Source organism: Rhea pennata, chromosome 1 (genome assembly GCF_028389875.1).
Source record: "Rhea pennata isolate bPtePen1 chromosome 1, bPtePen1.pri, whole genome shotgun sequence".
Lineage (NCBI taxonomy): Eukaryota > Metazoa > Chordata > Aves > Rheiformes > Rheidae > Rhea > Rhea pennata.
Genome location: NC_084663.1, coordinates 15,424,392 through 15,445,120, shown reverse-complemented (window position 1 = coordinate 15,445,120; position 20,729 = coordinate 15,424,392). Strand labels below are relative to the sequence as shown.

General features: G+C 38.3%; 1 protein-coding gene across 1 annotated transcript in view; it reads right to left on the bottom strand.

Moving 5' to 3' along the window:
* PIK3CG (phosphatidylinositol-4,5-bisphosphate 3-kinase catalytic subunit gamma) overlaps positions 1-20,313 on the bottom strand; it is a 31,121-nt gene extending 10,808 nt beyond the window's left edge. Inside the window, exons 1-7 of the mRNA XM_062599081.1 lie at positions 20,165-20,313; positions 11,999-14,014; positions 7,590-7,655; positions 7,253-7,478; positions 3,677-3,780; positions 2,319-2,465; positions 1,496-1,586 (exon numbers count right to left, since the gene is read on the bottom strand). Coding sequence (XP_062455065.1) covers positions 1,496-1,586; positions 2,319-2,465; positions 3,677-3,780; positions 7,253-7,478; positions 7,590-7,655; positions 11,999-14,002 — 2,638 coding nt within the window. The 5' untranslated portion in view covers positions 14,003-14,014; positions 20,165-20,313. The remainder of the gene's footprint in view (positions 1-1,495; positions 1,587-2,318; positions 2,466-3,676; positions 3,781-7,252; positions 7,479-7,589; positions 7,656-11,998; positions 14,015-20,164) is intronic.
* Between the last annotated feature and the right edge of the window lie 416 nt (positions 20,314-20,729).

Below are 20,729 nucleotides of genomic sequence, written 5' to 3'. Positions count from 1 at the left end.
TCTTCCATTATTCCAATGTATTAGACTGCTCTAAGATCATTTCTACAAAATTAAATTAAATCCTAAAATCTGTCTAAAAGCTTAGATATGTTATAACATACCTAAAGTATAGGTAATCCCCCCGTCCCAGCTCTCCTTAGATCTAAAGTGCAATTAGTTTTTTTCATATATCCTGTTCTGCATCCTTTATTATTAGAATTTTATCAATATTATTTACTTAATTTGAAAGCACTTACACTAGGAAAAGGAAAACTCTTTTCTGTCATACTATGTAGTGTTTTATCAGTGAATTTGGGTTTTCTGCATTGCTGAGAAATCGTGAAGTCAAAAGAATGGATGATAAAAAATTTATGTGGCAATGTATTTTAGAGAAGAAGGATGTTACAGATATGTATTAAAAAGAATTCTTAATTTTACTGGGACTTGGTTCATTGTTCTTCTATACATAAAACTAAAGAGAGAACTGAAAAACTGATGATCATAGGCGATACATGGCAGTATTTATTTTAATTATTATTTTATCAGTCCATGTAATTACTACCATACTGCCTGCTCCACAGATGACAGGATTTAACAAACTTGCTAATTTTTACATATGTTCAAGCTCTGGTTAAATTGCAGATCTGTAGTGGCAAACCTGTCTCACTTAGAAACTGGTTTATACCAGCCAAAGCATTTTTTCAGGACAATAGCTTAATTTGGTGATGGCCCATTTTTGTAAACCAAGGAGGCTTTCCTCTAGTCAGTTGTTCAAGGACTGGTCAGCATAATTGGCTCTACAGTCAATTCTGCATTATCAAGATACTAGGAAACTGGGATAATGTAGACACAACGTGAATGTGCTTGAGTGCATAATATATGAAGAATCAGCCATCAGGATGTATGAACTGTATACCAATTTGGCTGTTTTGGATCTAAACTGATTATTCCATACCTGATCAGGTTGCTCTACACATCATCACACTGTTCTTCGGGAAACTTTTTAAGCAACTCTTTGATCTCTCTCACCATGGAGTCTGGAAAATTGATCATTTGTGCTGCAGGAACTGTGCTCACTAAGGAACACTGCCCGCACATGCGTTGAGTAGGGCAGTTGCTTCTACATAGTTTGGGTAGTATGGGCTATGAAGCTCAGGTCAGAAAAAAATGTGTTTTGCTATTTTAATCCTTTTTTCTATTTTATTCTTATGAACCTATTAAAATATATTTTAAATAGTCATTTGCTTTCACCACATTTTCATACCAAATGTTGTCATTAGAAGGAAATTTGTCCAAACAGTTGGTCTTGCACAGGAACCACTGTTTAGTTAGTCTAACAGTAAGATGATACTCATCAGAAAGGCAGAAACCACTGCTAACACACTGCTGAAGACTGCTTATCAAAGGCTTGAGAAGTGGCTGTTCATCTTGAGACTGCAGTCTATAGTTCTCCTATACAGAACTTCTACAATTATGGTATTCTGAGTTTCTACTTGCATTAAGTGTGATCTCATACCTATTTTGTTTCCAGTAGAAATACAACCATATGGTAACAAACAAAGGTCCAAAGATTCTGCCTCCCAGATGGATTCCATAATTCGAAGAATCTAGTTGTAAAAACAAATATATACACTTTATGTTATTTCAAGTTACTTGTGCATTAATTATTACTCACACAAATAACCCTACCCAGACTTCTGAGATGAGGCTAAACTTACTTGTCTATTTTACAGATTAAGAAAGAAACACAAAAAGTGTGCAGCCATTCAAAATTATCAGTTAGAGAACCAAGGTTTATATTTCCTAAACTGTCCTACATCCAGGCAATTTCTACTTAAAAAGAATCTTTTATAATTTCTACATGGGCAGAGATTCAATGCATTAGCAGGTATGCCCATCTTTTTTCCAAAAATATCCCCAAACTGCTAATAAACTAGTTTGAGCAATCAGTGAAATATTACCAGAGTGATGCTACCTACCACTTTGTTTTTATTTTGTAACTTCATCCAATACATAAATAAATGATATTCATCAGAAAAACAGGTTATCTTGTGCTGTATAACAGATTCTTTCTCTAAGAGAAACTACCAAAGTGTGATTATGGCAGGAGAGAATAGGGTAACAGAAATAGAGAAAACAGTACAGTAGTATAGAAAAGAAAATCCAATTTTGATGTCAGCCACTTTTATACACAATTTGACAAATGAAAGACCTCATATTTTATGTGGACGATAAGGATAACGTACATACAATTCTGAAAAATAAGAAGATATTTAATATAGAGATTTTGTTTACCTCACTCGCTTTAGACATTCAATACAGCATTTTAGCTGTCATACCTGTAAAATAAGCATGTCCTGTCGGAGGTCATCTCCATGTTTGAAGATAATGCCTATGGTTTCATTTGACAGAGCTGTGGGATCTGCACATTTAAATTCAAGCCAGAGGGGCTTCTTCTTGGATGCCATTACTTTGCATTTTTCTATCTGTGAAAGATAAATTTATTGCTAGGCATTGTACTCCAACATCAATACAACTAACCTTTTTAAGCATCAACTATAGAGTAGTTTACCAGCTTCCAATTAGTTAGACCAAAAGAAACACACTGAAAACGTGTAAAGAATGGCACTCACTTGCCACATAAAGCCTCTGAAACTGCAAACTTTCAATGCTGTCTATAATAAAGGAGCTGGAAAAGTCCACTTTGACTTCTGAAATTGGATTTAGCTCGTAAATCTGGTTCAGGCTGAAAACTTGTAAACTGGCAAATATGGAAGCTCACAATAACCCTTTGATAGCTGTTTTGCAAAGCAAGAAAATAAAGAGTTGCCCAATGCAATTCACCAGATTATCCTCTCCTATGATTTCTCGTAACCTGGATAAGGGTGACTCAGATCCCAGACTGCTTGATTCTATTCAGTTCCCTCCACAAATTGTTCGGTCAAATTCATACAGAAAATGGCATTTGTGGAAGTAATTCAAGACAGTCATTCATAAAATAACCGATAAAACCTCATTTAGTTTTGTTACATATATAATCTTGAAAAATTCAGCACTGAAACTACTAGAATTGCATTATTGCAAATGTTTTCTCAACTAATTATGTCTAATACAAATGTAGTATATAACACTTCCTATTCTTGAATTCCTGGTTCACTGTCAAACATTATTATGTACAATAAAGCCATCTAAAACAGTAAAAGCAACCGCATAAATGACTGTTTGAGAGCTGACTGATTAAATGACATCAGAAAAGAGTATTTTGAAATATCCCCTTCCTGAGACTGAGATTCTGAGCTTGTAATTTAAAATAAAACAGTTTTATCATCCTTTTTTTTTAAAAAAAATAAGTTTTTAAATCTTTGTATTTACTAGAAATACTAATTTTGCCTCAAATATTTAGGTTACACCAGTCAAATTTCACCCTGCAAGGATTTTAAGTTTATATACAATTAACATTTGTTGTGCAAAGTTGCACACAACTGCATTTGGAAAAATGCTTTTAGCTTTGGGAACAAAGACTTATTGAAGCCAAGAAATGTCACAGTATTCACAGTGAAATAACATATATCCACAGGCAAGAATCTCAAGGTAAATGAAAGCAAGATCTTTATTAGCAAAAACTTTCAGCAAATGAAACATACTTGCAGATAACAGATGTTTCAAAAAGCATTTGTAGAAACTCAAATGTACTTACCACGAGTGCTCCTGCTCTTAGCCCAGGATCATATGGGACTCTAAAACTTTCTGGAAGTTTGCTGTTCTGCAGTTTTTCAAGCTTTTGCCTAAGTTGTGTGATAACTGTAATTGCAAGTAAGATATCCCATTGGAATCAAATTTGGACAGAAAAAAGTTACAGCTAATCAGATCTGTTAAGCATCATGATTTAGGTAAGTAAATCCTCAGGTTAGCTACTTTTTAAATTGCTTTCTTCATGGATCACCCAGTTTGAAGAACGGAGGAAAACTCTTTAACTTGCACTATTAATGATTAGGGTTGTTTCAGACACCTGAGGTTGATGTCTTCAAACACCACACAAGCAATGAGCCACTATATAGAGCTGCCAGTGCTTGATGTTCCTCTTAAAGCTCCACGTGCCAGGGCTTAGGAGATTATATTAAAATGTCACTTTTCATTCAATAAACAAAACAAAATATAGAACAATATACAAGAAATTTTACCTTTATAACTGCCAAGGAAACCTTGAACTTTTCACCCCAAAGGCTCAGAAGTAGGAGGCAATTTAAAGCATCTAACATTTTCCAATCTTATTTTAACCTACTTTATTGTTCTTGCAGCCTGACTCACAGCTTTTGAATACTTGACATCAATTATACTGTGATCATAAAGACTCCAACTACAGAGATACTGAATTTCCTATCCTTCTAAAACTTGTTTTATATTTCAGCTTTGTTCATCTCACAGTCCGATAAAAATAACATTTGTCATTTATTTATATGAATAAGATTTTTAATATCCATATATAAACTTAATCTGTAGAGCATTTTCATTCATAAAATCTGTAGGATTCTGAATCTTCAGTGTAAAACTGCATACACAATATGACACACTTTGTTCATCTTAGCTAGTGGGATTAGCCACATAAGCAATATACTTTAAGGACAAAGACATGAACACTATGCAAAAGTAAATTACAATCACATAGCATAGGCAATAAAGCAATGCAAATATGTGTATAAGTATTTCTGGAGAAAAAAATTGAAGAGAAAAAGAAACTTTTAAATGAGGAAAAAATCTGCTATCAACTCAAGTCAGTCAAGCCAGGAGAATTACCTGAGAAATCAGAGAACACAAATGTGGCACCTATCTTAAAGGCTTTTAGAAAAGTTTTACCTAGAAATGACAGGAGACTAATGCAATATCCATTCTGGTAAAAAAAAAAAATCTGACAGCAAAATATCAGAGCTAATAAGTGAATACGATAATTAGTTACCTTTCCCAAAACCAAACCAAACCAAACCTAAGTTGTAGTAAACTAAGTCATGAAACAGGTTTCTGAAATGTAATTATTGATTTGCTAGACAATAGGTGCTGGATACAAATAGCTTGATTTCTTCTGATTATCACAGACAGTGTAATTTGGAAATTGTATACCAATCAACTGATGCTAGTAAAGATTAGGAATTAGGTGATTTTAAAGTACAACTGAAAGTGTTTGCTAAAAATATTTCCAAGTTGATCTAGCTTAAGAGCAAAGTGCTATGCATTTTAAGAGAAGAAAAACCTGCATAGACACATATTTGGAGGAGAGATCTCTACTAGAGTGGTGCTGAAAGTAGACTACCTTATATAAGCTGGTAATATTATGATCCTAAGAATTTATTTATTTCTGATCATTTGCTATATTTAGATATAAACAAAGAGCTTGCATGAAAAGTGAGGGAAACATCTTCAGAGTATGATTGCTACTAGAGTACTACAGACATAACAGGAAGAAATTTATTAAAGAAAAAAAAATCCACATACAGTAGAAGAAGATGATGTTCAAAAATTAAATGAGACTGCATGAGAGCCTGAAATGCAACAGTCCAATACATTTAGATTAAAAGTATAAATATGTATGAATATTGGAAACGCTAGAGCAAATAAGGAGCACTATATTAAAGAAGAAAGTTGAGGAAATGTGTTTTTAAAAATTTAACAAGCAAAGGCTGCCTGTAGGAAAAATTATATTCTCAGTAATCTGAGCATAAATTGAATTAGATATATCATTAGCAGGACACTCCATAGTTTCAGGAAGCTTGATTCAGAGAAAATGTCAATTATATAAGTAATCTTCCAACGTTCTGCTGTATATTACATACAAAGATTACTTAATTTCAAAATCTGGTGGGTGTTAATGTGACTGCTTTCTCTTGAAACTTATTTTCTTTTCCTTCATCCTTTTCAAAAGTAATGTATGATTGAAACCATTGCCAGTACAGACATGTATATCTGCAATAGCTGTAGGCTACTTTACAAAAAGTGGGATTCTGCCCAAATATGTTTATATTACGCAGCACTTACTGATAAATTTAAAATGCTGTTTAGAAAGAGTATTTCATCTGGAGCTTTAATAAATTCCCTAATTCACCCCATAAAAGATAATGATATATTATATATTGATGAATAAATGCATAATTCATTCAGATTCTCTTCCACATGACTATATAGTGTATTTTTAAAGCTAGATTAACAATTTTAATGAAAGACTAAAGAGAGTATCCAATGATCTGTCTTTATACCTCATTTTTGACAAATATCCAGTAATTTTTTCAACCACAAATAATATCTCCTAAGAGCCAATACAAGAAACAATAGTCAGCTCCTCAGGGGACTACACACTTCTCCAGACAAATCTCTAAGAGCACCTGCATCCTGAATACCACATTTGCCTCCAAATAACCAGAGCAGGAATGACTTTCTGAGCAAAGGACTTCACGGCCTAGGACACACTAGCCTGAACTCATAAGAAGAGCTGGTCTCTCCCTCCAGAGCTTTTGGAACTTAAAGGGTGTCATGCCTTCTCTTTCTTATACTTAATTCCAAGCAACAATTAGGAATGATGATAAATAAGTTTTTAAGGAAATGAAAAAAAAAAGCAGAAAAACACAGAGGTAAACAGTCATTGCACAACCCTAATGCAGCCTCCAAAGCATTGCTTACAGGAACTGCAAATAACAATACCACATCTGTGTCTCACGGGACTCCTGCTCGTCACATTGCAAAGCACCAAAGATGCGCTCTGTATATTCACTGCCGATCCACAAGCTACTTTTGTGGGCTAGAGACTTCACTGGACTCCTCCTCAGCCCTATTGCCAAGAGTGTTTTAGTGACTGTTTAGGGAAAGGCTGTGTTTCTTGGCAAATGTCACTTTTTCTCTTTATTTCCTGTTAATATTTGTGTTTTGGGTTGTTTCTTTTTTCTGTGCTGGTATTCAGCTAAGGGTTATGTACAAGATCTTAACTGAGCACTTCCCAGTTGCATGGCATAAGAGTGCAAGATCAGCCAAAGCAAACAGTTGTACAAGGTGTCTATAGTATTGCTACCCTTCCCCACTTTGGGGAGGAAAGGGCAAACAAATATATTATTGGTTCAATCCCTATCAACCTACACTGACAATTTATAAGAAGTAATAATGATGCCCTTTACCAGTAAATTATGCATGAATTTTCTAAATAAACAGTAATTTTCTGCCGAGGTTTTCATGCACAGAAGAAAAAAAAAAAAACAGTAGTATCACAAATGAAAAAATGCCGGTGTGTAAATACCTTGAGAAGTGACATCATACTTTTCTGCAGAAACTGATTTTATCTCCATTGTGACTTTATGCAGCAATTCAATTACTTGAACCTGTTTCATGAAGTCCTGCAACATTGCTTTCCCACAGCCCCTAAGATAGGCTTCTAGGATCACAGCAAACCTCTGCTGGTAGTGCATGGACTGTGCAATCTCGCTTCTTAAAAACCAAAATAAGAAGTGACCAATTCTTTTGTTCTAGAGGTAGAGAAAAACACTAGAATTAGTATGCATGGCAACTTCTTGAGAAAAGGTTTTTCATAATGCCAGTAGCTCTAACATAACTTGGCTATATTTTGAAGTACTTACTCTCAAACCTCGTTTTAGCAGAAACCTGGCTAATGCGCTGTCATGATATGGCTCAAATTTCACAGCCTGAAGAATATAAAAGCAGAAGACAAATGCTATTAACGTATTTAAGAGCTTGTTGCACTTCAAATTTACAGATGACATCTACTGACCACTGCTGCAAGAGGAGAAACAGTACAACAAAGCAGAAGCCTTTTGAGAAAGCAGAAAGTTGAGAAAACAAAGCAATGTTTCTTTGTATTTGATGTAACAAGCACTTTTTATTTGTGACAGGTTCTTTTCAGATATATTATTAATGTGACAGACAAAAGCAACACGAGAACTAACCAGTGAGACCAATTTAAGCTTGTGAATGTTAGTGAAACAAAGCAACATCCTTCTCAGCCAGTCTTGGCAGGCTATGAAGAAAAACAGCAAGAACAGAAAATAGTTTGTAGATGATTTGCTCAGAGAATGCTTGTAAAGACTATTGTCAAATGAATTTTTCATTGTAATTGTCCTTTAATCAAAAATTTCAATTAAAAACAATGTTTTTGACAATATTCACAACTTTAAGATTCAGGCACCACGGTTTAGTACCTGGTTCCCTACCATTAACAGCACCAAGCACAGCATACAGCAGCAGATTTCCAGTGCACATAATTTCAAGCTTTCTGGCCTTTAGCCCTTAAATGTACCATAAAACAAACCAAAGGCCCTGACACATATCCTGTATTACTGGAGTCCTATTAAGAGTAAGACTTCAGTAGAGCTTTTTTCTTTTTTTTTTTTTTAAGAAAACTCTATGAGCATAGATGTATTTTTTCTCTTCCAACAGCCTCTCCCCTCCACCCAAGCCCACAGATACTTCAAAGCTATTGTCAAAAAAGGGTGGAAATAAAAAGTCAACAACTTTTTTAAAGCTTCAAGATTAAATTTTTTGGCTGTTATACCCCCCTGCCCCCCAATAAGTGAGTTTGTCTACAAAAAAAGCTGTCACACTTTCAGGTAGTGGGAGGTGAGGGGGAACTTGTCCATTCCAGGCAAGGTTTCTCCTGCATCTTGTGTCCTACTGCTGTCTGCCTGAGGGAGTTGAGTTGCTGGAGGATTATATTAAGACTAAGCAGGGAGAATGGTATACATGTAGCTCCTGTGGCATGGGAAGAGAAATACCTCTCTGGAACAGAGCCACAAAATGGGCAGAGCAGGGTGGTAAATGGCTTCTGGTTCTGACACCAGGAGGAGCCGAGGAAGTGACACACAGGGAGATTAAGGAAAAACAAGCGGATGTGCAGAGAGCTCGGTGCATACAGTAAGCTCAGCTTTCAGAAGCACCAAAGTATGCAAACCTCTAGCGACAGTTATTCAAGAAAATATAATGGGTCTTTCAAGATTACTGTGGTCCACAGCTTGCTAAGCAACCATACCATCAACAGAAGTCTGCTAAATTCGTGAAACTAATCACGGGGTCTTATAAATGCTTAAAAATACAGCAGCACATAGTTGTCTTTTTTTTGTTATTAAGGTATCTGTGCTACTCTAAAATGTAAATCCTCTTGTGAGTTTACTCAACAGGAAAAAAAAAAAAAAAAAAAAAAAAAAAGCTTTTTCAGTCAACTTTCCAGAATGAAAAACCTTATAAACATGCTATAAAGATTTGTTTTTTTTCCAGCCACTGACTAAGGAACAGACAAGAATGCCAAGCACCTGACCTGCGCTTCTCAGTATGGTAATTCTGCAAGAGCTGTCCTGACCACCTCTGCAAGACCATCTATCTCATTTCACCAAGCAACCGCATCATAAGTAGGAAAAACAGTGAAAACTCAAAAGCATAAACTGGTTTTCAAATACATGGATCATTTTACTTTGTGTATGAGGTTAGAAGGTATGAAACTTTTTTAATAAAAATTATTTTTCACTGCAATAAGGCCAATGATCCAAAATCCAAATGATCTAAAAGCCAATGATTATTACTTAAATTTAAATGAATTTGCTTACAGTTCCAAGAAAACCTATTAAAAATCTCATTCTGGTACATGTTTTGCTGAATGTTCTTAGTGTGTATCTCTGAAAAAAATAATTTAAGAATGGAATGCAGCCAAACAATAGGTCATTGCTACAAAACAAACATCCTTAAATTAAGGTTGTAAATATATTTTAACATGAAAGAATATTAGAAAAATGTATTATGAATATCCTTATGATGCTTAAGGTTTAGAAATAATTATTTGAGAGAGTCAACTCCATTTTTCTTTACTTCCCATGGAGGCAAATGTCAATATTTGAACACCAACAACAAAAACTAGCAATTAATGGAAGTCTCCCAGCACTTCATCAGGGTCCCCACAGGCACCTTGGCCTTGTCAATTCACCAGTAGAAGAGCTTTACTCACTGCCATATACATGCAATTCAGCCTTTTTCACTGACATTTGCTTTACAACAGGATTTTTTTGTATTATAACTATCCTTTCCATGTTTTATTAACTGCACAGAGAACCACAGACCTTTCAGGCAAGCTCTATAGGCTTATTGATAGCGTGAATACTTCTATTTGGGATAAACCAGGGGAGAAATAAAATGTCTGTTTGATTTCTAACTCTGTTGGGAAGCAGAATTGGGAAAATCCTGTGCACAGTGAAGTAAGCCATAAAGCTTTCAAGTCACACATGTAAAAGATGATGAGCATTTTCAGAAGAGGCATCTCAGATGCATCCATTCAAAGTAACCTGACCTCCATTCTCTGAAAAAAATGGATTTTCCAATATATGGTGGTATCAACACTTTGCTGCAAGACAGCAATGGCTTATGCACTGTAATTGGCCATGGGAGAAGAGACAAAGAAGCGGCAGAAGTAAAGACTTGGCTTTAGCATTTTTGCCTGTTTTGGGATTCAATTTTGGGGATTAATTTCTTACTAAAAATGATCACTGAAATTAAACTACTATGACTTAATACTGTGCTAATTTGTTTAATTTACTTTTAGAAAGATTTATGCCTTGTAAAATTTTCTCAATTTGTATTTCCTAAAAATAAACAATTTTTAAAAATGAAAAAAAAAATCACCTCTTCTCTTATGCACTTGCATATCAACCAAACACCACTCTAAATACCTAACTGGCATATAAAAGTGAGTAACACTGAGCCACACGTTTACTGCATAAGGTCACCACCAAGCACATACACAGTAGCAGCTACATGGGAGGTCCAATGAGGTAACCATACTGGATCCTTTGGTTCACGCGTATCTGCATAAATTCTGCCTGGGGAGTCTAATCTTCAGGCAAGCAAAGACAAGGCTAAAAAGGCTTGTTTAAAACACTACAGAAGTGCTTCAAAATCAAAGTTGAGTTGGCTAACTTCATTTTCCTAGGAAGCAGGGCTCTCTCTGAACAAATTAAAAGTCCCATCCCACAGGTTCCCAAGATGCAGCAATTCCTTTTTTTTTTTTCAAATGCCGATCCTGTCCTTTGATTCTCCAATGAAAGCATTGCCGACTCAGGGGGATGACAGCCCCTCCACACGAACTACAGTCCTGTCAGGTCTGGGAAGCCTGCAGGGTGGCCTTGCTTCAAGGGACATGCTCACCATGAAGAACAGCAGTGGGACACCTTTCATCAGCCATCAGGCTTGACGTGGCTGCTGACAGGCTGTCCAGCTCCGGTATCATTTTGTGAAAAGCCAACAAAATGATTTTCATGTATAACTGGCCCAAACTTTTCAGTGGTTTCATCCGTCTATCAGGAGACCACACACAAAGTGTTTCAGCTAGATAGAGCTGTGGTTCATTTCCATTAAAAACACATTTTTTCATGTAATGAATTACATCTTAATATAGAGTTACAACAATCCCTTATTTACTTTTTAAAGGTTTTTATAAGTTTCTAGATAAATTCGGTCCACTTAACAGCACAAAATTGAAGGCATTGCCACACACTATGCAACTATACTGTTATTTTAACCTAAAACCCAACTTCAGATTTTACTTCAGGCCTTGCCTCCATTAACATCTGCTTTTCCTTTCTTTCTGTTGGGCTTCCAGCCTGTACCTAAATAACAGCAAAACTATGGGTAAAGGCCAGTCAGCAATTCTCCAGTGCTATGTATCCAGATTTGGTACGAACGGGGTTAGAGACAGCACAATTCGGATGTGCTCCCATCACGGCTGTGCTAACACTGAGCATTTCTGGAAGAATATTCTATTGTAGACACAAGATGCAAATTGTATAGACACAAGGCAACTGTAAAACAAAGACACAAACACGCAGACAAAAGGCAAATGCAAAGTGTGTTTTGAGTTAATCTGGTAACGAGCACTGCTTTGACTAAATACTGAAGACCTCAGAAACAGGGTCATTTGTTAAAACAGGAATGGTTATGTGACAATGTAAATATTCCCAGAAGCCAAAGTTCAAGAATACAAATACCTTACCTGCACAAGCTGCAAAAGGTAATGAAGAACATCATCGTCTTCTAAACTTTCCAGTTTTTGAACTGCCATTGCTCGTACATTTTCATCTGAAAAGTTGCAGTCCAGAAGTTGCATTGTGAGTCCAACATCCAAAGTGCTTTGATCCCACACCTCCCTTTTAGCTAGCAACTGGTATGTTTTGGCCACTATTTCTTGTTGTCCCCATTTCACTGAGCTAAGCAGCTTAGGATATGCCTTGGGGTGCTTTATGCTTTCATATCTAAAATGCCACAACAGTTCTTTGTCCTCAGGAGAAAGTGGATTAAGTGGGTCAGTTGCTATGATCTCTTCAAGTTGCTTGCGAAGTTGGTTGGGCATTTCGGCTCGTGTCCTGTCCCCCTGGGGGTCAGATGTTATCCTGTGCTTGGGCAAGGCAATTGGGTGACAATATTTGTCCAATACAATAGAAATAGCCATTGAGTTTTCTTTATCAGGATTAGTTGCCGATGTGAGTTTGTCTGCATTGATACTTCCTTGTTCTTCTCCCTTGCCTGGGATTTTCCACATGTGAAGCACATACTCCCCACTTCGGAGCAAAAAACGGTGATCTATCAACAAAAGATTTACATAATAGAGAAGCTGAGTTTTGCATTTCGAATCGGTGTTGGGGGATTCATGTGACTGAAGGTTAGTCTTTGTGGATAGTCCCTGTGCTTTACCACAGTACATCTGAAGATTAAGAAGCGCTCCTTTAGGCAAATCCTTGATTTTGATATCAAACTCCAGCCAAATATTCCACAGAACCTCCTCAGTAAAAGGCTTTGATGAAGTCCTCCTCTGTGAAAGGAGCTGTTGCCCATGTTGAATGTTAGCTTCAACAAACACAGTGAGATCAGTATTTCTTGGCAAAACTGGGATATCAATGCCAATTATTTTCACCCTAAATTTCCTGTTACAATCCCACAAAGAGATTGTGAAGACTCTCTCATGATCCTTTCCATCTATTGTCAATTGTTCGTGATACCCTGTAACTCCTGTACAGTCATCCACCAAAGGCCACTCTTCCTTCTGAACCTCATCCTCATTCGGGTCAGGTGGGTTGTCTAACACAAGGTGGATCTCTTCCCCATTCTTAAGGCACTGTCTTACCCAGTGAAAATTTTTAATTGGTGTCTCTCCAGTAATGTACTCATCTCTGCCACAAATCCTGAGAACAAAATCCAGCTCACTATGATCTTCAGGAATATCCATCAAAGACTTTTTCTTTGCCATTTTTGTGAAAAAACTATGGAGAATCATATCTGGAGTGTCATCAATTGACACTTTTATTTTTTGGCTGGTTGTTCCTCTATGTATGATTATGAAAATGTTATTATTAGTGATCTTTTTAAACAAATATTCTGGGAGTGGCTTAGATGTAGTCCACGGGTGCATTGCATACAATTTAGGATCTCTACAGGCTACCTCTATCATTCGTGGAGTGACTAATCTGCGACGGGTAAACTCTAGTTCATCATCATGCACATTGCTTACATCAGTGACATCATAACCAATTAAATCATTAAGCTGTCGCTGAAATTCCTGAACTTCTTCTGATGGTTTTTGTTTCTGGACAACGTAGATCTTGCCTACTTTTTTCTGTAACACTTTCCAATATAGAATACAGTCTAATGTCTGTAAAACTTGATGTTTATCATAAATTTCATACCATTGCCCTTTCTTCTGATATTGGAGAATAAACTGATCGGGGGTGAACACATGGTAGAAGTCTGTGGTTTGGCTCATCTCTATTGCACGCATCCAAATCTGTGCTTTCATTTGCTCAACTGTACAGTTGCCAGCTATTTCAAGTAACATCATTTCCGGTACTTTAGTATGTTTATTGCTTGTAGGTAAAATGAACTCAATAGATATCAGTTCCATTGAAGACAAATTACTCGATGTACAATGAGGTTTCATTCTTCTTCTCCTTCGTTTGTTCTCCTCTCTCATAACAACAGGCTGTTCATAATCCCCCAACTCCATGACAGAAGAAATCTAGCAAAATATACAAATATTTGATTGCCTTTTCATTTACTTTTCTCTTTACTCTCTTTTTAAAGCTCTTAGTTAAAATCAGAGGCCAGTCAGAACCCTGCTATATACTTTTTATATTTCCCATTCCTCTTAATTATTGGTTATAAATAGTTGTTTTAAATAAACCATCTCAAATCTAACTATTCAATTTGAAATCTAATATAATGAGAAGCAATGATTAAGTGATTAGAATAGAGCTTTTAAACAGTGATTTATAATTTATGATTGTAAGTGGCCTTTCCTCCCAGATTCAATGGAAGCTATGAGGACAAGCAGTTTGACTATGTATTTGCCATGCTGATTTGTTCCTGCTTGTATTTAATTGAACACTGATTCTTCTCCTGCCTCTTCTGTTTTGATGCTGCTGATATTATTATAAGTGGATTTTCATAGAAATCAAAAGACACATTACTGTGTACGAGTAGAACAATATCTTACCAAGCTCTAAGAAACACAGAAAAAAACAAAACAGGAAATTTCTCTGTAGACTGGATAGAAAGGTAACACTGGTAAGATGATTCCTATTCTCCTTCGCCTCTCTTTTTAGTGATAAAGAATAAGAACTTATATCAAAAAAATCTCTTAACATTCAAAAGTCAGTGGCTATTTCCTAAGAAGGGTATCTAACGTGCATCTAAATCCTAGCCTAATATCCTTAGATGTGCTTCCTTTATTTAAAAGTCAATTCACCAGACTGGTAATATCCAACAATTCTAAAGTATAAATGATTTTTTTGCTAAGGAAGAAAAAAACTCACAAGCTGATGACATTATTACCCCATACATCAAGTCCCACCCAAAACAGCTGTAAACCAACTCCGAATGTGAGTACTCTATCCTATCGGCTTTCAAAACCAAAAATATTGTTGCTAACAATCTCCAACTCAATCTCCATTGAACAATATTAAAGTGGAAGTTATTCAACAAGAGTTTAAAAGAGGAAAGCAACGCTGACTGGACATGCTCGCACAAGCTGTCCATTGAGCTTTCCTTCACTAACAATGCATTACAACAACATATTGAACATTTTTTTCAGACAATGCTTTCTATACATAAAATCTCTCTTTAACTTCTTGAAAAACTAAACCACACCAGTGGAATGATGCTTTAGAAAATAACAAAACAAGAGGATAAAAATATACTATCTTAAACTGAAACAATATAACATGCTAACTAAAACTATTTTTGCGAGCTCCAGAAAGCAAACAACTGTAGACACCACCTTTATAATTGCCAAAACACAATGCGATATTACCTGCTTATAAAATAAAGGCTGAATTGCTGAAGACGACTCATTTGTTTAAGTTTTGAAGTTTCTATTTTTTTAAAGGAAGACCATTCACACAGAAAATTCTTTGTTTAAGCTGTTCTGCTTTTCTTGCTTGCCTTCATATCCAGATGCAAAGGAAGTGCTGCACTTACCAGGAAGGAAGTTTTAACCAAGTTGATTATACATACGACTGCTCATTTTAAAAAAAAGTTAGAATGCTTTTCCTGTTACAACATTAAAAATACACATACAGTGCAGCAATTCAATTTTAACATGCACAGAAGGCATGCTCAGAACTTATAAAAATTGCTAAAAATAAATGATCAGAACAATAAATCTAATATATATGAATAAAATATTTTAAAACCAGACTAAGAATGAACTGAAGAGAATCTAGCTGCTATATATAAAAACTAGATAAAAGCTACTAGATTAAAGATAATTAAAGCTGCAGTGTTTCCTCATTTTTATTTACATTGTGGTAGCCCGTAAAGGACTTCCAACCTAAATTCATTACAGTTTTTCAAGCCAATCTCTATACAGACATCACATGCAGACGCATATCAAGTCCAAAGATCTTGCATGGTAACCTCAGCAACAAAACTGCTGGACAATCTTCCTTCTGGCATTTTTAACTCATCCGTTTATGATTATAAATGTACACAGTGAAATCCAATAGATATAAAGACCCAAGATTTGGGAAGAATTTAAACCATGGACTTTCAACCCAAATTCTTGTTCTTAACACTACAGGTTAATTACAGCCTGAAAAGCTGCTTCTTTACCAAAAAAAACCCAAACAACCCCCTCCCCCCCAACACACACACACACCCGAAAAGAAAGGGCTTGAGAAAACAATTGCAAGTCAAAAGGAAAAGACAGTGAAAACTCAAATCTTTTCCTTTTTCCTTAAGACTTTTGCAGTGACATAGTGACTATTTTGGAGAGCAGTAAGCAGCACACATCCTGCAAAAATGATGGCTCTGAAAGGAACAGAAAAATATGAGATAACTGAATTTTTTTAACAAGTGAAGTGGTGGTATCTTTCTTTCTTTCTTTTTTTCTTCCCTCCTTCCTTTCGGGCATACCCATGCTTTGTACCTCATAAGACATCAACTTTATGAAAAAGAAAAAAAAAAACGCTCCCTCTGTACAGGAAAAAGTATCCAACAGTCTCTTACCTGCCTCCAATGAACCACACAACACCTGATACTAACACTTTGCCAAAGTTAAGAAAAACTCCACAGTAGACATAACTGATTATTCAGAGCATCATTTTGCCTAGCAGTTAAGGTTGATTTTTTTGTAAAGATGACTCTTCTTTTCATTAGTAACTATTTCAGAAAGGGAGTTTCGGGAAAACATACTTTTACTCAGCTTCCTCGACCTTTTGGAATCAATATTTGAAATTTCTCAAGAAAGAAGTGAAGTTGCCTTTGACATTTTCTCATGCCCATAAAATCTACCACTCTTGGCCAAACAAGACACCTTTAAAACTCGTCATTCACGCCTGTGCACGAACAGTCTGTCAGCTTTCATCAGCTGATTTCTCTGCAGGATCTCAGCACTTCACACTACTTTCCTCCCTGCTGTTCTTCTCGGCTGAAGAAAGCACGCTGGTGCTGGGACTCTTGAGCACCCTGTCACCTTAATAACTGTGCCCAGGATGGTGCAGGAGTAGGAAGCAGCCAGTTTCAAAAATATAAGGGAAAGGAGTTGGGGTTACCGGGATGGGAAAGGCGCAATGCTGGTGGAAAAGGTGTTCGTAGTACCTTTGTTCTAACATTTCCAGACTTCTGAGTGCTTGACTTTGCAACACTACCACTCTTACAGAGTCCATATTTTAACCAATAGTTTCTAAAATACATAATATAGTCAAGAATTTAATATATTTTGCTTCATTTAATACAAGGTATTAGCAGCGAGAGATTTTTTCAACAGGCTATAGAAGTTTTCCACAAATAGCCCTGGTTCTAAAAGTCTTTGCACTGACCCTCTTAAGTAAACAAGGATTCACTACAACTATATTGTTTTTGCCAGACCTAAGAAACAATGCCGATTTAAAATGTGCCCTAATCTTGCCATGATGCGTCATACACTTAAAGGTTAATTTTTCAAAAACAAATATTCCATTTCCTGCTAAGCTGTTCCAGCACTACTCAGTTGATCAAGACTATGAAGACTATCAAAATAAGCTTCTCTACCTCACGCAGTAGGAAATCATCCTGTATGCTGCTGAACTAAAGTCACTGTTTGATCATTCACTACTTAAAAAGACAGGTAGAACAACACTGGGAAGCAATCAAATACATTCCCTACAAACTGCTTCAGATACAATGCAAAGTTTGTGACATCTGTGCAACGGCCTACACAAGGCTACCCCATCCTCCCAAATTCATTTGGGCTGTGGCTCCTCCCACACCATGTGTAGTCCAGTGTAGTCCAACCTAGATCCATCTCCAGTCCAGCTCTGACATCTTTTCAGCAGCTTCAAATGCCAGTTCTAGGAATGATGACCATCTCTAACCTTGTGCCTCTACAAAGATAGACACAATAGCATCCCCATTCCTAGGGTGACATCCAACTGTATCTACTTCTTAGTAATCCATGCCTGGACATGGTGCAAACATGCCTCCTCATGCATATGCATCTGAAAACCTTTAAATGTAGACTGAACATCATTTAAAATAATCTCCTAAAACCTCTGTCATGCCCAAGCATTGTTTTCAGTATTGATGTTTCAATACGCCCACTGCAACAATACTGACAAACATCAAAACATTTTCACATTTTTTACTTTTTAATTCTTATGAGCCTTCTCAGTTCTGCTTTTCCTATATTAGTAGAATTGGTCCATGATTCCCAATGGGGTGTGATGGAACAGAAGCAGATGCGAAAACAGACTTTTCCCTGTCTCCAACCCCACCTCAGGCATGTCAACAAACTGATCACATATAAAAAAAAAGGGATTAAAAAATTTTTTTTTCACATTAATTTTCAGCTGGTCAGTTCCTTGATCTGACTTAACACTTGCAGGATTGTCTGGACCAATATAAGGGAAGGGAACAGAAGGAAAGGGAAGGGAATGCATCCAGGGTAGTTTAGGGTGACTATGAGATTGAAACTTAACTCACAGAAGCACTAGCAGATAAGTTCATGAGTAAACTTGTTAAAAGCTTTATGAACACTATCTGAAAGACACTTTAAAGAGGCAAAGTGGTATTATCATGAACTACTCCATGTATTCTGCTATAAAACATTCAAGAGATCTGTCAAACTTCACTGCTCAGTTAGGATTGTGTTAGAGTTTTACCAGTTGCACTTATTCTTTACTGGTTTATGCTTCTTCTGGCTTAATCCACCTTGTGAAAAAGTTGTTTCTAGATTAGTCTTTTCACTTGAGCATGAATTCCTTTCCAAACAATATAACCTGCAAGAAAATAGAGACTCTACTGGAGTAAGGATTACCTCATCCCTAGGTTATGCAAATGTAATAACAACCCAAATTTACATTCACACTTTCAGATAAACAAACAAAAAAGCCACATGACTCAAAATTTTCCAAATAGCATGTTCCATTTACTTGCCAGCATTGTCCTGTGGCAGGAGACTGCTTTGCATTTGCTGGATTTGAATATCTTTTCTACATCTGTTATGATCCAGCACAGAATTAGGCAGCCAAGACACAGCTTAAACACATTAAATTAGGAAATAACTACAAAAACTGTTTTGTTTCATTCTTGTGTCAAATCCACTAGCAACCACCTACTCTCATGGGAATTAAATCAATGAAGCTTCCTATTAGCAAGTAATTTGGTAGATTAGATATAGTCATCGCCATTGGAAAGTATCCTAATGAGCAGATACAGCTTAACATTCCCTTCAGGAGAGTGTATACAGAATCGGACTGCTATTGGGGCTATGGTATTTTCCGGACCACTCTGCCTTCCCTACAGACCTTTGCATATTTTGGTTTCTACAAAAGGTATACCTTTGGGAGCGATTCTGGAACAATCAGTAACTTCGAACCAGTTCTAAAAGAATCAGAAAAACCTTCTTCTAGTTCTAGTTAACTAAAGTTATACGAGTGCTGAGGGGATCAACCTTAAAACTGTTTTTCAGAGTTCGAAGATACGGAGATCCTGCAGGGGACACACTATTTGGGTGCTGTCTTCAAGTTGTACCTGTTTTGGTTTTGGTTTTTTTTAACATTGATCTTTAACTGTACGACGATCTAATCTGCACTGACAATCGACTCCAGACCGCTCCAAGCCACGTCTTGCGGAGGAGGAAGGTTTTACCGTCTATGGTACAGGATGGACGGACGACATTATTATTTTTATTTGCTAGATGAGAAAGCGTCGTTATTTATTGCTTAGAAGCGATGGTACGGCACCGCTGACTCATACATCTTACGAGGGAAGAGCTGGAGACCGGAGCGGCCAGCGCCTGGCCGGACCCTTCGCTGAAGACAGCCCGGTTCCAGGCAGGAGCCGCCTCCCTCGGCGGCTGCGCGTCCCGGCCGCGGCGGGGCTGCGGCGCACGCCGGCTCCGAGGCCACCACGAGCTAAGCGCCGGCCGCGGAGCACAGCGCTGCCGCGGCCCCTCCGCGCAGGGCACGACGTGGCCTTCGAGGAGTCCAGCAGGCCCTTGCGGGGGCGGGGGCACGAAGCGCGGCAGCCCCGAGCGCCGGCCCCGCTGTCACCCCGCGCCAGGCCGCGGGCACGGCCCGCCCGGCCCGCCGCCGCCCCGACATGGCGGCCGGGCCCGCGGCCGCCTGGGGCAGGGCCGGGCCGGGCCGGCGCGGCGCCGCCGGCCGCCCCCCGGCACGGAGCTACTCACCGCAGCGCCGCGGCCCGGCCCCGGCTGCAGGCAGGTGTTTCCCTCAGCAGGAAGCGGAGCGGGCCGGGCGCCGGCGGGGAGGCTCCATGGCCGGCGGTAGGCAGCTCCGGCGCCGCCGCCAATCACACGCCAGGCGCAGAGGGAACCGGCGCTGGGGCCTCCCCGCCCCGCTGGGCCGCCGCCGCCCGGCCCGGCCCGGCCCGGCCCCGCCGCGGCCCCCGCCGCAGCGAGGCAAACAACCCGCGCCAGGCCCTTCCCCGCCGGGCCGCTGCGCGCGTGGCTCCGCAGGGAGCCGCCTGCGCCCGCCGGCGCTTTGTCGAAGCGAGTAGCGGAATTTTTCCAGTGACGATCCCGGGAGCGGTGTCGACCCCATCTTGCGAGGACGCTCCCGGGGGAAGCGGGTGCCGCGCCGCGCCGCGCCCGGAGGACGTGCGGGATGGGGATGCGTCCCCGGGAGCGGGACCCTCCTTTGCCTCCATAAGTATAAACGTGAATTTGATTTTTCTCGATGCATTTGATTAACTTCCATGTAGAGAAAAACACCCAAGGGCATGTTACTCATGTA